Source organism: Papio anubis, chromosome 20, assembly GCF_008728515.1.
Source record: "Papio anubis isolate 15944 chromosome 20, Panubis1.0, whole genome shotgun sequence".
In the NCBI taxonomy this organism is placed as follows: Eukaryota; Metazoa; Chordata; class Mammalia; order Primates; family Cercopithecidae; genus Papio; species Papio anubis.
In genome coordinates, this window is record NC_044995.1 from 7,426,501 (window position 1) to 7,447,644 (window position 21,144).

The window sequence follows — 21,144 nt, forward strand, 5'->3', positions numbered from 1 at the left end:
TTATGGGCCTTTTTTATTCTCTTCTCTGTCTCAGGTTTTCTACTGCTCTTGTCTGTCTCCTGATCCCTTTGGCCCACACAATCGCAGGAGGGTTTGGAGTAAGACGCCTGCATCCTGGAGGAGCGTATTTTCCAGGGGCTGGAGCTCGGCAGGCAAGAAAATCCCATGTCACAGGACAGGCCCCTGGGACCTCCCCAGAGCGGGTTCAATGGAAGCGATGACTGCGGAGGGGAGACCTGGGGAGCAGCAGGCCCTGGCACGAGGAGAGAGGTGGGGAGGGCGATGCGCGCCTTAGGACAAGGATGGGGTCTGCAGGATCCCAGGACACGCAGAGGACTCGGCGTCCCCGGGACTGGAGCCGGGGCGCGGCACTCCAAGGGCCGACGAGGGCGAGGCTGGGAGGAGCGCCCCAGGCAAGAATCCACCTTGCGGGTGAGGACTTTAAATAGCGCGGGGCGGGAGGAGTCAGAACAAGGTTTTGGGCAGGAAAACTACGCAATAGAAAGTGTATACATTGCCCTATAACAGAAAGACCGGGGACCGGAACAGCCTCAGGGTGACTTTAAACCCAAAAGGAAGCGACCCCCGGGCTCTCACGGGGATGTCTCAATTTGCTCTGGGGAAGGAAGACGGACGAGAATTTCCAGGTCTGTGGGCACGCCACGTCCCAGGGACAGAAGCGTCGGGGACCTGGGAAGCACAAACTTAATACAGCACAGAGCAAGACTCACCGCGCGATGTGACCTTCACTCCAACCGATCCGCTTCCGAGTTTGCGTTAATCTGCGCGCGCAGAACAGAAGCCAGGCCTGGGCGGGAGGCGGGAGGAGGTGGGCGGGGCCTCAGCGAGATAGGGGCAGGGTGCGAGGCGGAGAGACCTTGCCGTTTAGAACCGGCAGAGGGCGGGGCCGAGGAGGGACCTGCGCGTCTCAGTCTCCCCGCCAGCGTCTCTGTTTTCAGATTTTGGAGACCAGAGTGCCAGAAACTCTGAGGCATGATTCCAAAGCCCTGGAATTGTCTGGAACTGGGATGCAAACTAGAATGTGAAATGCAAAGCCCTGCCTGGGCGGCACCTACGATATCACACTGAGGGCCCACAGAACAGAATAGAAATCCTCTCCCTTTCTACTGTCCGTTCTCTTGAGAGGGAGAGTCTATCCTGTGCTCAGCTTCAAGGACTTCTCTAAAGCCACCGCCTGGGGTGCCAGACGGAGTGCTCAGGCCAGGGAGGAGTGAGGTCACCACCTGCTGCCTAAACACAGCAGAGGCGTGGGGGCGGGAGCCTGAGGTCCCAGCTACTCAGGAAGCAGCGGCGGGAGAATCGCTGAGCCTGAGGTTCTAACCCAGCCTGGGCGACAAGTGACACCCACTACCGCAGGTCTACCTTCCTCGTCTCTCTCTCTTTAAAAAAAAAAAAAAAAAAACACAACTTTTTTAAATAAAATTTTTGATGGTGTGACAAAGGGATCCACCATTATTCTTTTCCATGTGGATATCCACTTAGTTGTCCTGGCACATTTGTCGAAGAGATCGATTACTTTCTTTTTTTTAATTATTATTTCCTTTTTGCTTTTTCCGGTTTTTTTTTTTGTTTTGTTTTGTTTGTTTGTTTGTTTCTTTTGAGACAGAGTATTTCTCTGTCGCCCAGGCTGGAGTCCAGTGGCAAGATCTCGACTCAATGCAGCCTCTGCCTCCTGGGTTCAAGCGATTCTCCTGCCTCAGCCTCGGGAGCAGCTGGCCTTAAAGGCCCGCGCCACTATGCCCGGCTAATTTTTGTATTTTTGGTAGAGACAGGGTTTCACCATGTTGACCAGGCCGGTATCAAACTCCTCACTTCAAGTTATTTACCTGTCTCGACCTCCCAAAGTGCTGGGATTACAGGCGTGAGCCAACATGCCTGGCCCAAGAAATATGCTTTACTTCGCTTTTTAAATGTTAAAAGTATAATTGAAAACTAAAAACTGTTCTCCCAAATGAGAAATCATCTCCATGACGATAACAGAGAAAGAAATGAAAACCATTTTATTAATAAATAAGCCTTAGACCAGAATGTGATGGGAAATAGAGGCAAACAGCTAAGAGGTTGAAAAGACAGAAAGAAACTTCACTGTTCTGTACAACCCATTAAATACGTTTTCAAGATAAACACTAATCAGTCCTCAGGGAAGAGGACTTGACAACACCCTTGCTCACACATAGTTCATCCTGGCTCTGCTTGGTAATGGAGGTGACCACCTGTGTCAGCTAACTAGCTTCATCTTGAGGGAGGGGGAAAAACCCTAACCCATGCCTTTTAGACAAGTGTGAGTTTTACAACATGGCGACAGGTGCCCTCTCTGGTGAGGCTCCTACAATACCACAGAAACTGATATCAGCAGTAAACAATAAAATTTAAACTATATGATTAAGTATAGAGTTAATGAACACAACGCTTGAAGAAAGCCACCTGGAAACATCAACTCCAAAGAAATGGGATCAGCGTTCCCAAGTAGAGACGTTAAGGTTTCTACATAGACACAGTAACAGTCTGATCTCTCTTTCTTTTCCCCACATTTCCCCCTTGTCTTTTCGACAAAACCGCCATCGTCATCATGGCCGGTTCTCAGTGGTCGCTGTCTCTTCGGAGCTGCTGGGTATACCTGCAGACTAACAACAGACAGAACAGGCACACAAGGATTAATATGAAATTTACAATAGTAGAACTTCCGATGGTCTTAACCCACGTGACAGGGTTACAATTTGTGAGGCCATCAGCAACTCCCGCAATTGCCTCAGTTCCTGCTACCAAATTTAAATGGGCTTTTGATGCTTCAAAAATTTATTCTTTTAATTTTGAAATGTCTAAAGTGAGATTATCTTCTCTTCCTTGTAGATGGCATCTAATTATGTCCCAGTGGTGCTCAGACTCATTATAAACTCGGAGTGTAATGCAAAAATCTGACATATTCCAGTCACACTGTAACTGAAAAGGATGTTCTAAGCTCATGAGCTTATCTCCCATCCAAATGACAGTTTGTCTAAGATCATTAATTTGATTTGCCAATTTTTGATCAATACCAGATTGTGAATTCCACAATCTCTTAGAATTCTTTTGCCAATCGTTAACAAAGTTTACTGTCTGAACAGAAGAGTGCAATGCAACTCCTGCCACAGCAGCCATAGCTGTGACTGCAATTAATCCCATAATAATTGCAATTCAAGTAAAAATGGATCTTTTGGATCTATTTAAAATGTCTTTTAAATCTTCAGACAAAATATGGATGGATGGCAAGGCCTCCGACGGTGGGTCCATGGACACAGGGATCCACGTGCCTTCCTTTTGTCTCTCAATCATGTACTGGGGCATGACTGAGTTTGTCCTGTGCAATTGTAGTAGAATTGACCTCGGGGTGCCCAATCTCTAATAGTTCCGAATTCATTGTTTTGTAATATCACCGCACTATCAGCCACACATTCTTCTCCAACTACAACTTCTGTGCCTTTTGATCCTTTGGGAATTTCTTTGTGGCAAGGCTTTCCTTTGGCCTAAATTTTAAAGATCTTTGATGAGAAAAGTCCTGTAAATAATTTACCTGTGGCCTGAGTGACATTCCACTTACCGTGTGATAAGTAAATCTACTGGTGGTGCTGACAGTAGGTGCTTCTACCAACCAATTTTGGATTGCAGACTTTAAACATCCTGGTGCTCTCCCTAGGCAAATAGGAGGATAATGATACCCAGTGGAAAAATTTATCATCATTCCTTCTTCCTCAGGTTTAGCAGAGCAACAGTCATCTGTGGGGCCAGGTACCCAACACTATTATTGACATATACTTCAAAAGGATTATCCATCCATGTGACGGCCCGAATTAAGGGCGGGAAAGGCACATAGGCTTGGTAGGTATAATTAGCTGCAGCTGTTCCTGCAGGCATGGGGAGACTGACCACTGCTGATACAATCATCAAAGTTGCAAGCAGCATATCCTCTGGGGTTTGTGTCACTTTTGTGTTCTCTAGGCTTTTTTTTAGCTAACTGTGTCAGCTTCTTTAATTGCACCCAAGTTGGGGCTCCACTTTCTTGGTGGATGGCAACTTCATCTGTTCCTCTGACATCACCATTTTGTTCATCTTGTGAGTCGATGGTGCTCAATTGCGGTGTCTTCATCTCCGTGGAGGCGCTTTTCTTTGCATCTCCGATGGGTTCACAGTAGAACTTCAAATTTCCAGTGGGTATCCCAACAGGAAGCTGATTTTCTTCTGGTGAAACACAAGCAAAACCTCTCTCCGACGTTACCACCTTCCCTACTTCCCATGTCTTATGTTTATTGTCTTTCCACCAGATCAGTTTTCCATCATGTGGGCTGTTCTTTTTACCAGTAAGATGTTGTTCTGCAGAGGTTGTAGTCTGTTGCAGGATCTGGCCAGCAACCTGCAATGCAATGGGGCCCTTTCTTTGTTCCCAGGTGGATCAGCAGTTTGAGAAATAATGGACACACACAAGATAGTGAAAGCTGGGTCCGGGGGGTCACCGCCTCTAGTCCCACAGTGCCGCCAATGCACTGGATATACCAGCATTTATTATTAAGTTTAGTGAGGTGGGGGTAGGTTAGTGAGGGATTTAGGGTCATTTGATTATGAGGTGAGATGGTCACGTGGGGATGAAGTAATTCTTTAACATAACATCTGTATGCAGAAGTACAGTATATAGAGATAAGAATTTACAATATAGTGTGTGTGTGTGTGGATCAGTAATTTCTAACAGACCCTCGAAATAGAAACACACTCTTTCCATAACCTATGATTAGCTAGATATTAATCAGCAGTAACAGTTGCAGCAAAAGCTGGTTACAATCCATAGAAACAGGACGTGAATCTAGACAACCGGTTAGACCAGAAATTCTCAGAAGGGAGTATGCCTTAACCCTAAAGAGGCCTAGAAGAGCCGTGGCAAGATGAGGACCTTTATAGCCCTATCTTATCCATATGGACAGGCGCCCCTCATGTGTCCATTTATAGGCGCATTCCACAAGGGTCACATTTCATTCCCAGAGCTATGAACATCTGCTTTTCTGGGATAGGAATCTTGGTGATGTGAAACCTCCCTGACTGCACATCCATTCATAGGCTCTCTGCAGGGGGAAGGACATCAGGCACTGTTGGCTCATTCTGGCAGTCCAACCTGGCATTGTCTTTACACAGTCCTGCATGCAATTTTGTATTTACAATAAATCAGAAGCATTTCATCTTTTATTCCATAGCAATAGTTTCAGGGGGTCTCCCTATATCACCCCCTTTTCTCTGATTTAAATGAGCCATAGCAATCATAGCTTGGCACTCATTACAATTGGATTGAAGATTTTTTTTTTCCAATTTTACACATGAACAATAAACCAATGGCACAAATTATGCACAGAACAAAATTAACGATAGTGGATCCTCCCAAAGATTTTACCCATTGAACGGGGTTGAGATTAGATAACGCCTCAGAGATACCGTCTAAAGCTTCAGCACCGGATAAAGAAGTTAAGTGTGCTTGAGAGGCCTCAAAAATCTGTTGTTTTAGCCTGCTTATGTCTAAACTTAAATTATCTTCACTTCCTTGTAAATGGCGTTTTACTAATTCCCAATTGTGAACAGACTCATTATATTGGAAGGAGTTATACAAAAATCAGAAGTATTCCAATCACATTGCATTTGTAATCTATGTTCTAAACTCATAATTCTGTATCCCATCCATATAACAGTTTGTCTTAGATCATTAATTTGATTGGCCAATTTTTGATCAATACCTGAGTGAGAATTCCACATCCGAGTAGAATTTTTTGCCATTTATCCACAAAATGAGCAGTTTGAATAGATTGATGTTGTGCAACTCCAGCAGAAGCAGCAGTCGCAGTAACAGCATCCAGCCCATTATTACTGCAATTAATGTAAAAATAAATCGTTTACTCCTTTTAAGAAATTTCTGTAGAATGTTAATAATAACATGGATAGAAGGGGAAGATTCTCAAGGCCTATGTAAGACTACAGGGAGCCAAATACCTTTTCTGGCTCCAACTATTAAAATACTATGATATTGATTAAAGGATGAGTTAATACAAGTATACAAGTAACAATTAACACAGGTAATTATGTTGGTTTTTGAACTAATATGCATATTTCCTACTAATAACATATATGATGGTTTAACACAACTTTTCAGTGGTATTTTTTTGTTAGACTCCATATAGATAGTATATGTATTTTGGGATGGCACTCTTTTTTGTGAATGTGGGTTGGAGGGAATAGGTTTTTTTTTTTTTTTTTTTTTGAGACGGAGTCTCGCTCTGTCACCCAGGCTGGAGTACAGTGGCCGGATCTCAGCTCACTGCAAGCTCTGTCTCCCGGGTTCACGCCATTCTCCTGCCTCAGCCTCCTGAGTAGCTGGGACTACAGGCGCCCGCCACCTCGCCCGGCTAGTTTTTTGTATTTTTAGTAGAGACGGGGTTTCACCGTGTTAGCCAGGATGGTCTCGATCTCCTGACCTCGTGATCCGCCCGTCTCGGCCTCCCAAAGTGCTGGGATTACAGGCTTGAGCCACCGCGCCCGGCCTGGGAATAGGTTTTATGAGAGGTGGTGGGGGGACATTAGCAACAGGGGGGTATAAGTCCTCATAATCTTTACTATCCCATCTTTGAATTGACCTTTTGAGGATGGCCATAGTGATATTTTTGGCTGTGTGGAAATAGTAGTGTAACTCTATCTGTTGTCTTAGTTTTCGAGGTGACAAGGTGTATTTACTTATAACACTTTCTCCAGCCCAAACTCTCATACAAGTCATAGCTATGGTTAATCTCCATAATTCTGAATGTTCAGGTCCTAAGTGGGGAACAATGAACCTTGACTTTGGAGGAGCAACCCCTGCCCCTTTCCACTTAAAAGGAAAACGGGAGTTAAATCTACGATATAATAGGGGAGGGTTGTCACTGCTTTTTTGATAGGTAATATCATAGAGAAAATGTTGACAATCTCTGTGACCCTGAGAGCAATCATTAGTCATATGACCTTTAGGAGCCCAATCAACAATGGTGTGGTGAGAAGAATTAAATAACACAGTTTCTTCTGGACTAACACAATCCTTCCGTATTACTTTGTCAGCATTGGAAGACAAGTTGAGAGGACACGTAGATCCTAAACGTTTATATTGGGATGTGTGAATATAATCAGCAATTCCTGTTTTGATCTGTCTTAGAGGTTTTACTGAGAGCCCTGATACCAAGTGTCCTAAAGGAGGGACAGAGTGATCAGAGAGTAGTGTGACTGCCCAAGTTTGAATATCTAATGAGAGACATCCATTAGGGTCCCAGGCACAAAGGTGGATACCTACAACCTAAAGTGATACTGAAAGGGGTTCCTTCTTCTGAGGGTTGGGCAGGACAACGGTCATCTACAGAACCAGGCAACCAAATACAATCATTAACATAGACCTCCATAGGAACGTCCATCCATGTCATGGCTCGAATAAGAGGAGGAAAAGGAATATAGGCTCAATATGTATGGTTTTTAACAGTCTGTGGGGTGACAGAGGGTAGAAAGATCAGTATCATCAGGAGGAGGCAGAGGTTGAGCCGGACCTGGATCGCTGGAGACAAGTTGTTCAGGATGGCTGAGGGGATTGTCTGTTGTCAAGGAGTTAGCGTGGTCATTTTCTTCTTTTTGACAATGGGATGTGTTCGTTGCTTTCTGCTGTGGCTCTTTTTCAGCAAATTTATCTCTCTCATTGTTGCATGCATTTTCAGGACGCAATTTCAGGTGTCTAGCAGGAATCCAAGCAGGAGATTGATGTTCACCTGGGGAAACATAAGCATAGACTCTTCCCCAGGTTAAAATAGAATATTTTGACCATATATTAGATTGAACGTCTTTCCACCACACTTCCCTTCCTTGGTTTACCGTGGGACAGTTACCAGAAAAATGTTTTTATGCAGCAGTAACAGAACCGGATTTAGGAATATTGAGAAAATTTAACATGAGCAATGCCAAGTTTAGTTGTATGTGAGGCATAGACAACTCCTTTGGATTGGCTTGTTGAATTTTAGCAGGAGAAATGTGGAGTCCTGCATTGGCAACAGCTAATTTTAAAGAGGTAAAACATTGAATTAATTCATCTTTAGTGGGGGCAGCAATCAGTATATCATCCACATAACGAAGAATGTAATTATTTTTAAGTCTATTGGATAGGTTGTAACACAGTACCAACAAACAACTGACAAATAGTAGGACTGTTAATCATTCCTTGAGGTAAAACTTTCCATCGATATCTAGCTGCGGGAGCTGAATTGCTAATGGAAGGTATAGTGAAAGCAAATTTTCACAGTCTGACTTGTCTAAAGGAATATGAAAACAGCACTCCTTAAGGTCAATGATAATTAAAGGCCATTCCTTAGGAATCATGGAGGGGGAGGACATACCGGGTTGTAACGCCCCCGTAGGTTTAATAACTGCATTAACAGCTCTTAAGTCTGTTACCATCCTCCATTTTCCTGACTTTTTTTGTACAACAAACACAGGCAAGTTCCATGGAGACAAGGAGGGCTCGATAATGTTTGCTTGTAGTAAATCATTAACAATTTCAATTAAAGCCTCCAATTTGTGTTTGGAGAGCGGCCACTGCTCTACCCAAACAGGTGACGCACACATCCATTGTAAAGGGATTGGTGGGGAAGGCTCAGCAGTGACCGCACCAAAAAAGGGTATCCAAGTCCTGATTTATTAAGTTTTGGGAGGGTTCCAAGGGCTCTTTAATTCCCTTTCCATTAATTCCCAATTCTTTTCCAGGAACAAAATTCACTTTATACATTATGTTTTTGCTAGCTTCACTACAATTTGATAAAGGGATAGATATTTCAGCTCCCCATTGTTGCAGTGAATCACGTCCCTATGAATTTATGGGAATCGGAGTGATAAAAGGTTGAATAGTGCCAGTTGCTATACAGCAGATGACGTTCCAACTCCCACTAAATTAGTTGAAGAGGGCTGTTTTGGCCGAGAGGAAGGCCATTGATTAGCAGCGATTATAGAAACATCAGCCCCAGTGTCGACTAAACCTTCAAACTTTTTTTGGGAAATTTTAATAGTACAGGTGGGATGAAGAGAAGAAATAACATTAATCCAATAAGCAGCTTTGTTTTGTTTAAAGGTATTTCCTATGCTCCTGTGCGAGTAGCAGAGTCTGCGGAGGGGCACAGTGCAGGGACAAGTAGTAATTGAGCAATGTGTTCTGGTTCAATGAAAATGGGAGATTTGGTAGAAATAACCAAACAAATTTCATCTGTAGTGTTGGCATGGATAACGCCAGTATGAATAACTACACCTTTTAAGGTTAATGAAGCTCTGCCAAGAATTAAGCCAATATGACCTTTAGGTAAAGGCCCTTTAACTCCAGCAGGAGCAAGGACGGGTTGTTCTTCAGGGAGTAAAGACAGAGGGAGAGTACTACATAAATCTACTGAGCCCCCTCCTGTGGTGGAGGCGGACAGGCATTGTACTGGGACAAGAGGAGGGGGTAATTCGCACTGGGTTGTGGGTATTGAAGTTGAGGTAATGCCTGTGGCACTGTTTGTACTTGAGTCTGCGGCATTGCTGGTGCAGTTATAGAGGTAGCCACAGGGAGGGAGAAACCAGACCCCGAAATCCCAATCGGGGCTTAAGGCTGGCCCCTCCCCCAGTTTCCCTGAAAAGAAATGGGATTAGAAACAGTGTTGGCCACGTTTAAAGGAGGCAACAGATTACCACTAATATCAAATTTAGATCGACAAGAATTCATCCAACGTTTACCTTTTTTACATCGTGGGCAAGTAGTAGCAGGTGCTTTCTGTAAATTTGGAGTTAGTGGAGTAGGTTGTTGGGGATTAGCATTAAGTAAAGGACAAGATTTTTTAAAGTGTCCTACTCCCCCACATTTATAGCAAGTATCAGGAAAAGTATTGGGCACACCCGTTGTAGGAACATTAGGAATAACAGCAGCCGCTTTTAAGGACGAAGTCATGGCTTGAGCCACGGGCACAGTTTTATGAGTTTCAGAACCAATACCATCACAGGCTCTAATGTAGGAAGGAATTATGCCGTCATCAGGTACGTTTTGAGTCTTAGGTCGTATGGCAGCCTGACACTCAGTGTTAGCATTTTCAAATGCCGTAAGTTGGATAACCACATCTCTTGCTCTAGTATCAGAAATAGCCTTTACAGCAGCATCTGTGAGTCGAGTCACAAAATCAGGATAGGGTTCAGAAGGACCTTGTTTAATAGCACTAAAAGGTAAAGGGGCCTTGCCTGCATCTTGAATACGTTCCCATGCTCATAAACACACTTGAGTAACCTGAGTTAAAATACGTTGATCATATTCCAATTGTCCAGCAGGAGTATTCCACAAATCACTAGAACCCATAAGCATATCACAAGACCCTTCAGTCCCATTTTCAGAATTTATAGAAGCTTGAATCATGGCCTCTTCTGATCACCATGTCTTAAATTGTAGGAATTGAGAAGGGGTAAGAGAAGCACGAGCTGGGAAATTCCAATCGTAGGAACAAGCTGTTGTTCAGTAGTAAGAGAATATAGAACAGTTTTAACATAAGGAGAATTAGGTCCATATTGATCACAAGCAGCTTTAAAATCTTTAAGGATTTGCAAAGAGAAAGGTTCAAATTGTCGCTGGCCTTTAGCAGTACCTTTGCCCCACCTCCTGCACTCTCAGACTTAGGGGCTACGGCTATGCGGAACTGCCAGGCATGCAAACCACCAGAAGCCCTAGAACTACCCATCGCCTCCTGAATAGAAGTGCAGACAGGTCTAGCAGGGGCAGAGGAAGGAAGAGAAGGAGAGCGAGGGCGCTGGGACGTGGATTGGCAGGAAGCAGGATTCCAAGCCTCCGAAAGAAGGGGTCCCGGAGCGTTGAAACAAACAGTAGGCTTAGAAGAGGGGAGAGTCCAAAAGGACAAGAGGAATGAGAAACAGGCCATTCAGATGAATGCCACACGTCCTCCTCTGTCAGAGGGGGCAACGGCTTAGTAGAAGAGTTAACATATACAGGTTCCAAGATAGGAGGTGGAGGGGTGGAGGGAGGGGATCATCACCAGGTTCCTCCCCTTGGGGAGAAAACAAGGAGAGATTGAATTCTTCCTCATCATCAGAAGGAGGATAGTAGGGGGGTCAGCTACCTGAGGTAAAGGGAGTGGTTCACCATCCGCGTTAACTTGCAGCAGTTGAAGAGGATCACCAGACTGAAAAGGAAGTAAAGCAACATGAAAAAGCGCCCAGTCCATCCAAACAGAAATAGGAAGTAAAACACCATCTCTCATGAGTTGGTGGAGAGTGGCGCCAATTCTATCCCAGTCTAACAGGCCCATAGAACCTTTGTCACGGAACCAAGGACAATGCTTTTCAATAGTCTGAAATAAGAGAATAAGGTTATTGGAATCAGCCTTGATTCCACCCTGTTGAAGAAGAAGTTTAATAAAAGACAGATAAGCCTGGTGTTTAGACTGTGATTGTGCCATAATAACCCTGGAATAATACCGATCGACAAACCTGAAAAAAGGGGAGAGTAGGAAAAAGTGTACCCAGAGACCTTACCGTCGAGACTAAAGACTAGTCATCATGAACCCACACTCAGAGTGCACCGGGCCGAGGAACAAAGAAGGCCACGTTGAGCACGAGATACTGCAGGATCTGGCCAGCAGCCCGCAATGGAACGGGGCTATCTCTTTGTTCCCAGGCAGATTGGCAGGTCGAGAAACAACAGACACACACAAGATAGTGAAAGCTGGGTCCAGGGGCGTCACCGCCTTCTGGTGCCGCGGTGCCAACAATGCACTGGGTATGCCAGCATTTATTATTATGTTTAGTGAGGTGGGGGTACGTTAGTGAGGGATTTAGGGTCATTTGATTATGAGGTGAGATGGTCACATGGGGATGAAGTAATTCTTTAACATAACATCTGTATGCAGAAGTACAGTATATAGAATTAAGAATTTACAATATAGTGTGTGTGTACATCAGTAATTTCTAACAGAGCCTTAAAACAGAAACAGTCTTTCCATAACTTATGATTAGCTAGATATTAATCAGCAGTAACACTTGCAGCAAAAGCTGGTTACAAACAATCCATAGAAACAGGACATGAATCTAGACAACTAGTTAGGCCAGAAATTCTCAGAAGGGAGTATGCCTTAACCCTAAAGAGGCCTAGAAGAGCCGTGGCAAGATGAGGACCTTTATAGCCCTATCTTATCCGTATGGACAGGCGCCCCTCATGTGTCCATTTATAGGTGCATTCCACAAGGGTCGCATTCCATTCCCAGAGCTGTGAACATCTGCTTTTCTGGGATAGGAATCTTGGTGATGTGAAACCTCCCTGACTGCACGTCCATTCATAGGCTCTCTGCAGGGGGAACACATCACAAGCTCTTGGCTCATTCTGGCAGTCCAACCTGGCAATGTCTTTACACAATCAGGCATGCAATTTTGTATTTACAACAATCATGAACATTTCATCTTTTATCCCATATCAATAGTTTCAGGGGGTCTCCCTACGGTAGTCTGATTTCCATAAATGTTTAAAAAATTTAAAGTATAGAGTGCTAGATTAAGTTTCATCTGAGAAGTGGTACACTCCTTACTGTCTCCCCCTTCTTTTTGTTGAACTAACTGCATTTTGAATGTTCTATTAGTTCTTTCAACTATGGCCTGTCTTTGGGAATTATAGGGAATTTCTGTTGTATTTGTAATTTTCCACTGATTTAAGTATTTTTGGAAAGCTTTACTACAGTATCCTGGTTTGTTGTCAGTTTTAATTTTATTCTGGAACTCTCATTACAGCAAAACAAGATAATAAATGTTTTTTAACATGGAAAGTGCTTTTTCCTGTCTGGCAGGTTGCCCATATGACATGTGAATAAGTACCAAGTGTTACATGGACACATGATAATCTTCCAAATGAAGATACATGCATGACATCCATTTGCCATAACACATTAGGACACAGACTTCTGGGATTAACTCCTGCCTTTTGAGTGGACAGCTGTAGGACTTGACACTGGGTTCAATGTTGTACAATATTTTTTGCCTGTTTCCATGTGACATCAAATTGTTTTTAATCCTGCTGCATTTACATGAATCAAAGCATGAAGTTCTTGTGCTTTTATGAATGCAGATGATACCAGTAAGTCAGCTTGTTCATTTGCTTTAGCTAAAGGCCCTGGTAAATTAGTGTGTGCTTGAATATGAGTAATATAAAATGGGAAATTTTTTACAGTTGTTGTAATAAATTGAACAGCTGGTTTAACTGATCATCCATGCTATATTTAATTAGAGCTGTCTCAACATCCCTTGTAGCCTGTACTACATATGCAGAATCTGATACAATATTAATAGGTTGATTAAAATCTTGTAACTCTGTAATGACTGTAACCAACTCTGCTCTTTGAGTCCATTGATACTGAGTTTTGATGACTCGCTCTTTTGGCCCTGTGTAAGCTGCTTTTCCATTGCTGGAACCATCAGTAAACAGTCAGAGCATTTTCTAAAGGTTTATGTCTGGTAATTTTAGGTAAAATCCAAGTAGTCAATTTTAAAAACTGGAAGATCTTTGTTTTTGGGTAATGATTATCAATAATTCCCACAAAATCAGCAAGATCAGTCTGCCATGCACCAGAATTGATAAAGGCTTGTCTAACCTTTTCCTTGTTTAAAGGAACAACGATCTTGCCTGGGTCATTTCCACACAATTTTATTATTCGTAATTTTACCTGACCAATTAATGTAGCTCTTTGATCCAAGTACAGTGTAAAAGTCTTAATTGTACTGTGAGGAAGGAATGACCACTCCACAAGATCAGTATACTGAACAATGGTGCCTGTCGGAGAATGTGCAGTAGCAAAAATCAAAAGTTAGTGGGGGGGCTAAGGGATCCATTCTATTTACTTGTGCTGACTGAATTTTTTCTTCCACTAATTTAATTTCTTTTGTTGCCTCTGGGGTTAATATTCTTTTACTATTTAAGTCTGGGTCTCCTCTTAAGATAGAAAACAAATTCGACCTGGCATAAGTAGGAATGCCTAGAGTAGGCCAAATCCAATTAATATCTCCTAGCAATTTTTGAAAGTCATTTAATGTTTTTAATGTGTCTTTTCTTATTTCTATTTTTTTTATGGTGGCTTAATTTTTCTATTTTCTATCTGCATCCCTAAATAATGAAAAGGAGTAGAGGTTTGAATCTTATCAGATGCTATTGTCAGTCCTGCGTTGGCAACCTCTGCTTCCATAAATGTGTAACAGTCAATTAATTTCTCTCTCGTTTCTGCAGCACACAAAATATCACCAACATAATGAATGCTATAACAGTCTGAAAACTTGTCTCTAACTGGTTGAAGAGCTCAACCTATGAAAGTCTGACAAATAGTTGGACTATTAAGCATTCCCTGAGGTAACACTTTCCACTGAAACCTGGTGGCTGGTTCTTTATTATTTATGGCTGGCATAGTAAAGGCAAATTTTTCAAAATTCTGCTCCGCCAGAGGAATGGTAAAAAAGCAATCTTTCAGATCAGTTATAATTTTGGGATCATGGCCGGAGAGGGCAACCCGTGTTGGAGAGGCCCCCTGGGTTGAATTAAGGCATTTACGTCTCTTAAGTTAGTTAACATACGCCATCTGCCGGATTTTTTCTGAATTACAAACACACGAGAATTCCAAAGTGAGAATGAAGGCTCAATATGTCCCTTTTCTAATTATTCCTTTGCTAATAAATGTAAAGCCACCAGTTTTTGTTTTGGTAGAGTCCATTGATTTACCCGTAGTGGTTTTTCTGCTTTCCAAGTTAATGGAATGGGTTTAGGAGACCCTACAGTGGCCGCCCCTAAAAAGGATACCCTATTCTTTTTCTTTCTTGATTTCCCTCAGCCTCAATTGGGACTTTAATGCCATTTTCATTTTTTTCCTAGTCCCTTTCCTGGTACATATCCCATTTTAGTCATGATTTTTTGACTCATGTCTAAACATCTGTGCCTCACTTCTCTGTGACCTGGGAGCCCCCTCCCTGCTTCAAGTCTCCCTGGCTTTGGTTAAAGTTGTCCCAACTTCCCAGACCAAACCAATGTACTTATTACATATATTGATTGACATCTCATGTCTCCCTAAAATGTGTAAAATTAAGCTCTGCTCCACCCACCTTGGGCACATGTCGGCAGGGCTTCCTGAGGCTGTGCCACGGGTGTGTCCTCAGCCTTGGCAAAGTAAACTTTCTAAATTAACAGAGATCTGTCTGAGAAGTCCTGGGTTCACAGCTGCAATGTCAAATGAGGGGGCTGTGTGAGATCACAAAGGTTTCCACAGAGAAGGTGATTCCAGAACAAACACCTAGGGAAGAAAGGATGCTTATCACTTGCAGCTGAGGGAACAGAGAGTCCTAGGCAGAGGGACAGCTCAAGTGAAGGCCCTGAGTCAGGAGCAACCTCAGCCCCAGGCAAAGGAAAGCGGCCCCTGTGGGTGGAGCAGTGGAAGAAAGGAGGGCACAGGCAGGCGATGATGTCAGAGAGGTCTTGGGGGCACAGATCCATAGGGAGAAGGTCTTCAAACATTTTTCTTTTTTTTTTTTTTTTTTTTTTTTTGAGACGGAGTCTCTGTCGCCCGGGCTGGAGTGCAGTGGCACCATCTCGGCTCACTGCAAGCTCAGCCTCCTTTCAAACATTTTTCTCCCACAACCCAAAAGAATATTGAAAGCCAACTCTGATCCCAGCTACTGGAGAGACTGAGGCAGGAAAATCACTTGAACCCGGGAGATGGATGTTGCAGTGAGCCAAGATCTCACCACTGCACTCCAGCCTGGGAGACAGAGTGAGACTCGGTCTCAAAAACAAACAAACAAACAAACAAACTGAGCTTTACCCTCTGGGGAAGAAAAGCCACACACTGTATTTTGTCAGTCATTTCAGGGGTCAGTGTCACTCTGACTGAGCTTTCCTGGTCTGATTCCTCACCTCTATGTTCCAGATGGGCTCACTGAGGTTCACGGCAGGAGACATTTCCCCAAGTTATCCTGAGAAGCTCCGAGGTGAGGAGGAAGGAGGTGTGGCTGATTCCCATGTGATGGCCTGGAAGGCCCAATAGGCTGCCTTGGTCTTCCCCTCTAGAAAATTCCAAGACCAGCCAGGAGTGGGGGCTCAGCCGAGTAATCCCAGCACTTTGGGAAGTTGTTGCAGGCAGGTCATTTGAGCTGAGAAGTTTGAGACCAACATGGGCAACATGGTGAAACCCATCTCTACCAAAAATACAAAATTGAGCCAGGTGTCATGGTACACCTCTGTGGTCCCAGCTACTTGGGAGGCTGATGCAAGATTACTTGAGCATGGGAGGCAGAGGTTGCAGTGATCCAAGATTGTGCCACTGCACTCCAACCTGGGTGACAGGGTGACACTCTTTCTCACAAAGAAACAAGTAAAAAGCAAAGTTCCCGGACTGTCTTTTATATACCTGAGCAAAAGCAACTTCTTTCACGATCTAAGGTTCTGATGACATCAATGCCAAACATGTAATTACTCACTCTCAGAAAATCACAGAAATACATTCAAAATATACACAAGTGTGAACACATAGCTACAAATGTTTAAAACACTGAAAAAGAGGCAGCTGTAAAAATGAGATTGGAGCAAATGTTTTCTTCATGAACATATGGGCTCTGCTAAACCAAGGTTCCAAGTCAATCCAGCCCATCCTTCCACATCTGCAGAGAATACTATGGACCAGAGGGACTTGACGGGGACATTTACTTAGAAGCTTACAGCTCACCATTTTATCAGATGACATAAGGAAGGATAATGGAATAGGCTACTTTCACTCGCATCTATGTGAAGAGACCACCAAACAGGCTTCATGTGAGCAATAAAGCTTTTTAATCACCTGAGTGCAGGTGGGCTGAGTCTGAAGAGAGTTGGCGAAGGAAGATAGGAGTGGGGCCATTTTGTAGGATTTGGGCAGGTGATGGAGAATTGCAGTCAAAGGGGGCAGTTCTCTGGTAGGCAGGAGTGGGGGTCACAAGGTGCTCAGTGGGGGAGGTTTTGAGCCAAGAGGAGTTTCATAAGGTAATGTCATCAGTTAAGACAGGAACAGGCCATTTTCACTTCTTTTGTGATTCTTCAGTTACTTCAGGCCATCTGGATGTACACACACAGGTCACAGGGGATATGATGGCTTAGCTTGGGCTCAGAGGCCTGACAGCTACTTCAACTAAATTTTGTTGTTAGGGTAAAGAAAAAGGTTATGGATATTTTCATCAAAAGAAGTAAGATTCTTTAATAAATAAAGGGCGATTCCATGTACTTCAAGTCATTTCTATGGAAGCCTATTTCTAATATCATCACAAAACACTGACAGGACACAGACATGTATAACCCTAAAGTAAGGAGTATTTTTCTATTGTGACCCTAAATTATATAACAGTTTGCAAAAAACTTACCACTGTCACATCACTGAAGAGAAAAATATATATTCTTCATATTTACAGCATATTTACTGTAGACAAGTAAATGCTAAAGGACCACACAATATACTATATTAATAAATAATCCACAACAAGCTCATGTAAGGATAACCAAAATCAATGGAAATTCCGTATTGTCAAATAATCACAGCACAGGGAAGATAAGAAAAGAGTACAAAAATTAGCTAGGTGTGGTGGCCTGCGCCTGTAGTCCCAGTTACTCAGGAGGCTGAGGCACAAAAGTCTCTTTAAGCCAAGAGGCAAAGGTTGCAGTGAGCCACCATGGCACCATTGTACTTCAGCCGGGGTGAAAAGAACAAACTCCATGTCATAAATACATAAATAAATAAATTAATTAAAGGACAGATACAAAAACTGGCATACGTGTACTTTTTCTTCATAACTAAACTTTTAAAATATTATTTAGAATAAAAAGGCATGAAAAACATTGTACAGAATGCAACATACACATAACAGACATGTTAACAGAAATGCAGCATATACAGAAATAATTCCGACATAAATAACAAAAAGTTCTAGTGGAGAAGGAGTAGTTTTTACAGGTTACAAATTTTTTTTTTAACCGTGCCCAGCCTGGCATTACGTTTTATGCCTACTTTAGTTCTGGAACCCCCAATGAGCTATCACAAAGAATGCAGAACGTCTAAACAAAGGGAACGGTGAAAGTCCAGGTGCTACATCATGAAGCTTTTCATTTCAAAATCAATATCGCTTCCATTTTAGTCAGAGAACGATGGGGCTCCCAAGAGGCAACAAGAGAAAATGCAAAGATACACAAGGGCACATCCCCAGCAGGGAAGTTATCCTCACCCAGGGAGACCAGGTTCCTATAATTCTCCAGCATCACGTCTCTGTATAGAGTCCTCTGAGAAGGGTCCAGGCATTTCCACTCCTCCTGGGAGAATTCTATGGCCACATCCCTGAATGTCAACAGAGCCTGAAATGAAAACACATTTTAACCAAATGGTTCTGGGAGGAGTTCTTATCTTTACAGAAAATGAGAAGAGGAGAGAGGGGAAAGCGTGGATTTAATTGTAGTGAATGTTCTGACAAATCCCAGTAAGGGATTTCTCACCACATGATGTCTTCCCAGTTGTGTTTTATTACACTTTTTGAAGAAGTCATGACACCCTCTCAGTATGAATTTCTTACGTTTGTGAAAAAATACAAGCAATACATCAATTAAAAAATCAATGCAGGGTTCCCGTTATAGAAATGTTAGGAACTTTGACACACCAAGTGACATTCAGTATCTAGATGTGCCAGAGCATGAGTGAGGTTTTCAAAGATGACAACATCCACAGTGAAAGATCGGCCAGGCACGGTGGCACATGGCTGTAATCCCAGCTACGCGGGAGGCTGAGGCAGGAGATTCGCTTGATCACTGGAGGCAGAGGTTGCAGGGATCCGAGATCGCGCCTCTGCACTCCAACCCGGGAAACTGAAATTCCATCTCAAAAAAAAAAAAAAAAAAATTAGCCAGGCATGGTGCTAGGCACCTGTGGTCCCAGCTATTTGGCAGGCTGGAGGTGGGAGGATGGCTTGATCCTTAGGGTGGAGGTTGCAGTGAGTTACGATCACACCACTGCTCACTAGCCTGGGCAACAAAGCAAGACTCCGTCTGAAAATAAAATAAAATACATGAAAACAAAATCACTCAAAGTACAAAAATCCATTTTGTATATATATGTCAACAAAATAATAAAACCTACACAGATTCAGAAAAACTAGATGTTAATACAAAGGATTGTCATTTTCCTCAGATTTTCAAAATACAAAAGATTTTCAAAATATATACATATGTGTGTGTATATATTAATCTGTATGTATATATGTGTGTATATGTGTGGGGATGTGTATATATATACTATATATAATGTATATAGTATATATATGTTTTTAAAAATGTAAGAAGTAGCAAGTTTTGTTTAACTGAAAGGGAATCTCATCTTGGTGGAAAAGAATGGTTTGGCAGTTGGGGGCAGGTGGAAATCTTGTCAGATCTTAGAAAATAGGAAATGCCCCATCCTAGAGGAAGAAATCACTCTCAACTGCCTGACCTGGAGGAAGCTTCAGGTATCTGCAGTAATGCAGGTATGCACAGAGGCAGTCACTACAGGGCTCTTTATACAGAGAAAAATCAAAAAGGACCCACACGTTGTCATTCAGCCAATTTCCAATGCAGATGTGAAAGAGGAAGCTAGCCACGTTTGCTAACATGATAACATGTAAATTTTTACACCAATAGGATCAAATATCAAAGTAAAATATTTACTGGAATGCAAAGAAGAAAACAACAGATGCTGGGATCTACTTGAGGGTGATGGGTGGGAGGAAGGAGAGGAACAGAAAAAATAACTACTGGGGGCTGGGCATGGTGGCTCACACCTGTAATCCCAGCACTTTGAGAGATCTAGGGGAGTGGATCACCTGAGATCAGGAGTTCAAGACCAGCCTGGCCAACATAGTGAAACTCTGTCTCTAGTAAAAAACACAAAAATTAGCCAGGCATGGCAGAAGGCACCTGTAATCCCAGCTACTCGGGAGGCTAAGGCAGAAGAATTGCTTGAACCTGAGGGGCAGAGATTACGGTGAGCTGAGATCATGCCATCATACTCGAGCCTGAGCAACAAGAGCAAAACTCGTCTCAAAAAAAAAAAAAACAAAAACAAAAACTATTGGGTACTGGACTTAATACAAGAGTGAAGAAATAATCTGTACAACAAACCCTGATGACACAACTTTACCTATGTAACAAAGCTTCACATGTGGCCCCAAACCTAAAGTAAAAACATAAATATAAAAAAATTTGGCCAAGCACGGTGGCTCATGCCTGTAATACCATCACTTTGGGAGGTCGAGGTGGGTGAATCATGAGGTCAGGGGTTCAAGACCAGACTGGCCAAGATGGTGAAATCCCGTCTCTACTAAAAATACAAAAATTAGCCAGGTGTGGTGGTGGGCTCCTGTAATCTCAGCTACTCAGGAGGTAGAGGCAGGAAAATGCTTCAACCCGGGAGGCAGAGGTTGCAGTGATCATGCCAATGAACTTCAGCCCAGGTGACAGAGTGAGCCTCCATCTCAAAAAAAAAAAAAAAAAATAAGAAAACAAAAAATTATCTAAAATTTACTGTCAGGCCTCTGAGCCCAAGCTAAGCCATCATATCCCTTGTGTCCTGCATGTATACATCCAGATGGCCTAAAGTAACTGGAGAATCAGAAAACGAGTGAAAATGCCCTGTTACTGCCTTAACTGATGACATTACCTTGTGAAATTCCTTCTCCTGGCTCATCCTGGCTCAAAAGCTCCCCCACTGAGCACCTTGTGAACCCCGCCCCTGCCCGCCAAAGACAAACCCCCTTTGACTAATTTCCCTTTGCCTACCCAAATCCTATAAAACTGCCCCACCCCCATCTCCCTTCCCTGACTCTTTTCAGACTCAGCCCGTCTGCACACAGGTGAAATAAACAGCCTTGTTGCTCATATAAAGCCTGTTGGGTGGTCTCTTCTCTTGTAGAGAGTGAAATTTGGTGCTGAAACCCGGGAAATTTGGTGCCATGATTCGGATAGGGGGACCTCCCTTGGGAGATCAATCCCCTGTCCTCCTGCTCTTTGCTCCATGAGAAAGA

General features: G+C 43.1%; 1 protein-coding gene across 1 annotated transcript; it reads right to left on the reverse strand.

Annotated features, from left to right (window-relative positions):
* Positions 1-1,644: 1,644 nt before the first annotated feature.
* LOC108583365 lies at positions 1,645-10,306 on the reverse strand. The gene is made up of 4 exons (XM_021930410.2): positions 9,796-10,306; positions 7,593-7,808; positions 5,769-5,898; positions 1,645-4,408 (listed from the first exon to the last, which is right to left on the reverse strand). The coding sequence occupies exons 1-4, from the start codon at positions 10,004-10,006 to the stop codon at positions 4,321-4,323; spliced, it is 645 nt and encodes a 214-aa protein (XP_021786102.2). The 5' UTR covers positions 10,007-10,306; the 3' UTR covers positions 1,645-4,320.
* Positions 10,307-21,144: the final 10,838 nt, after the last annotated feature.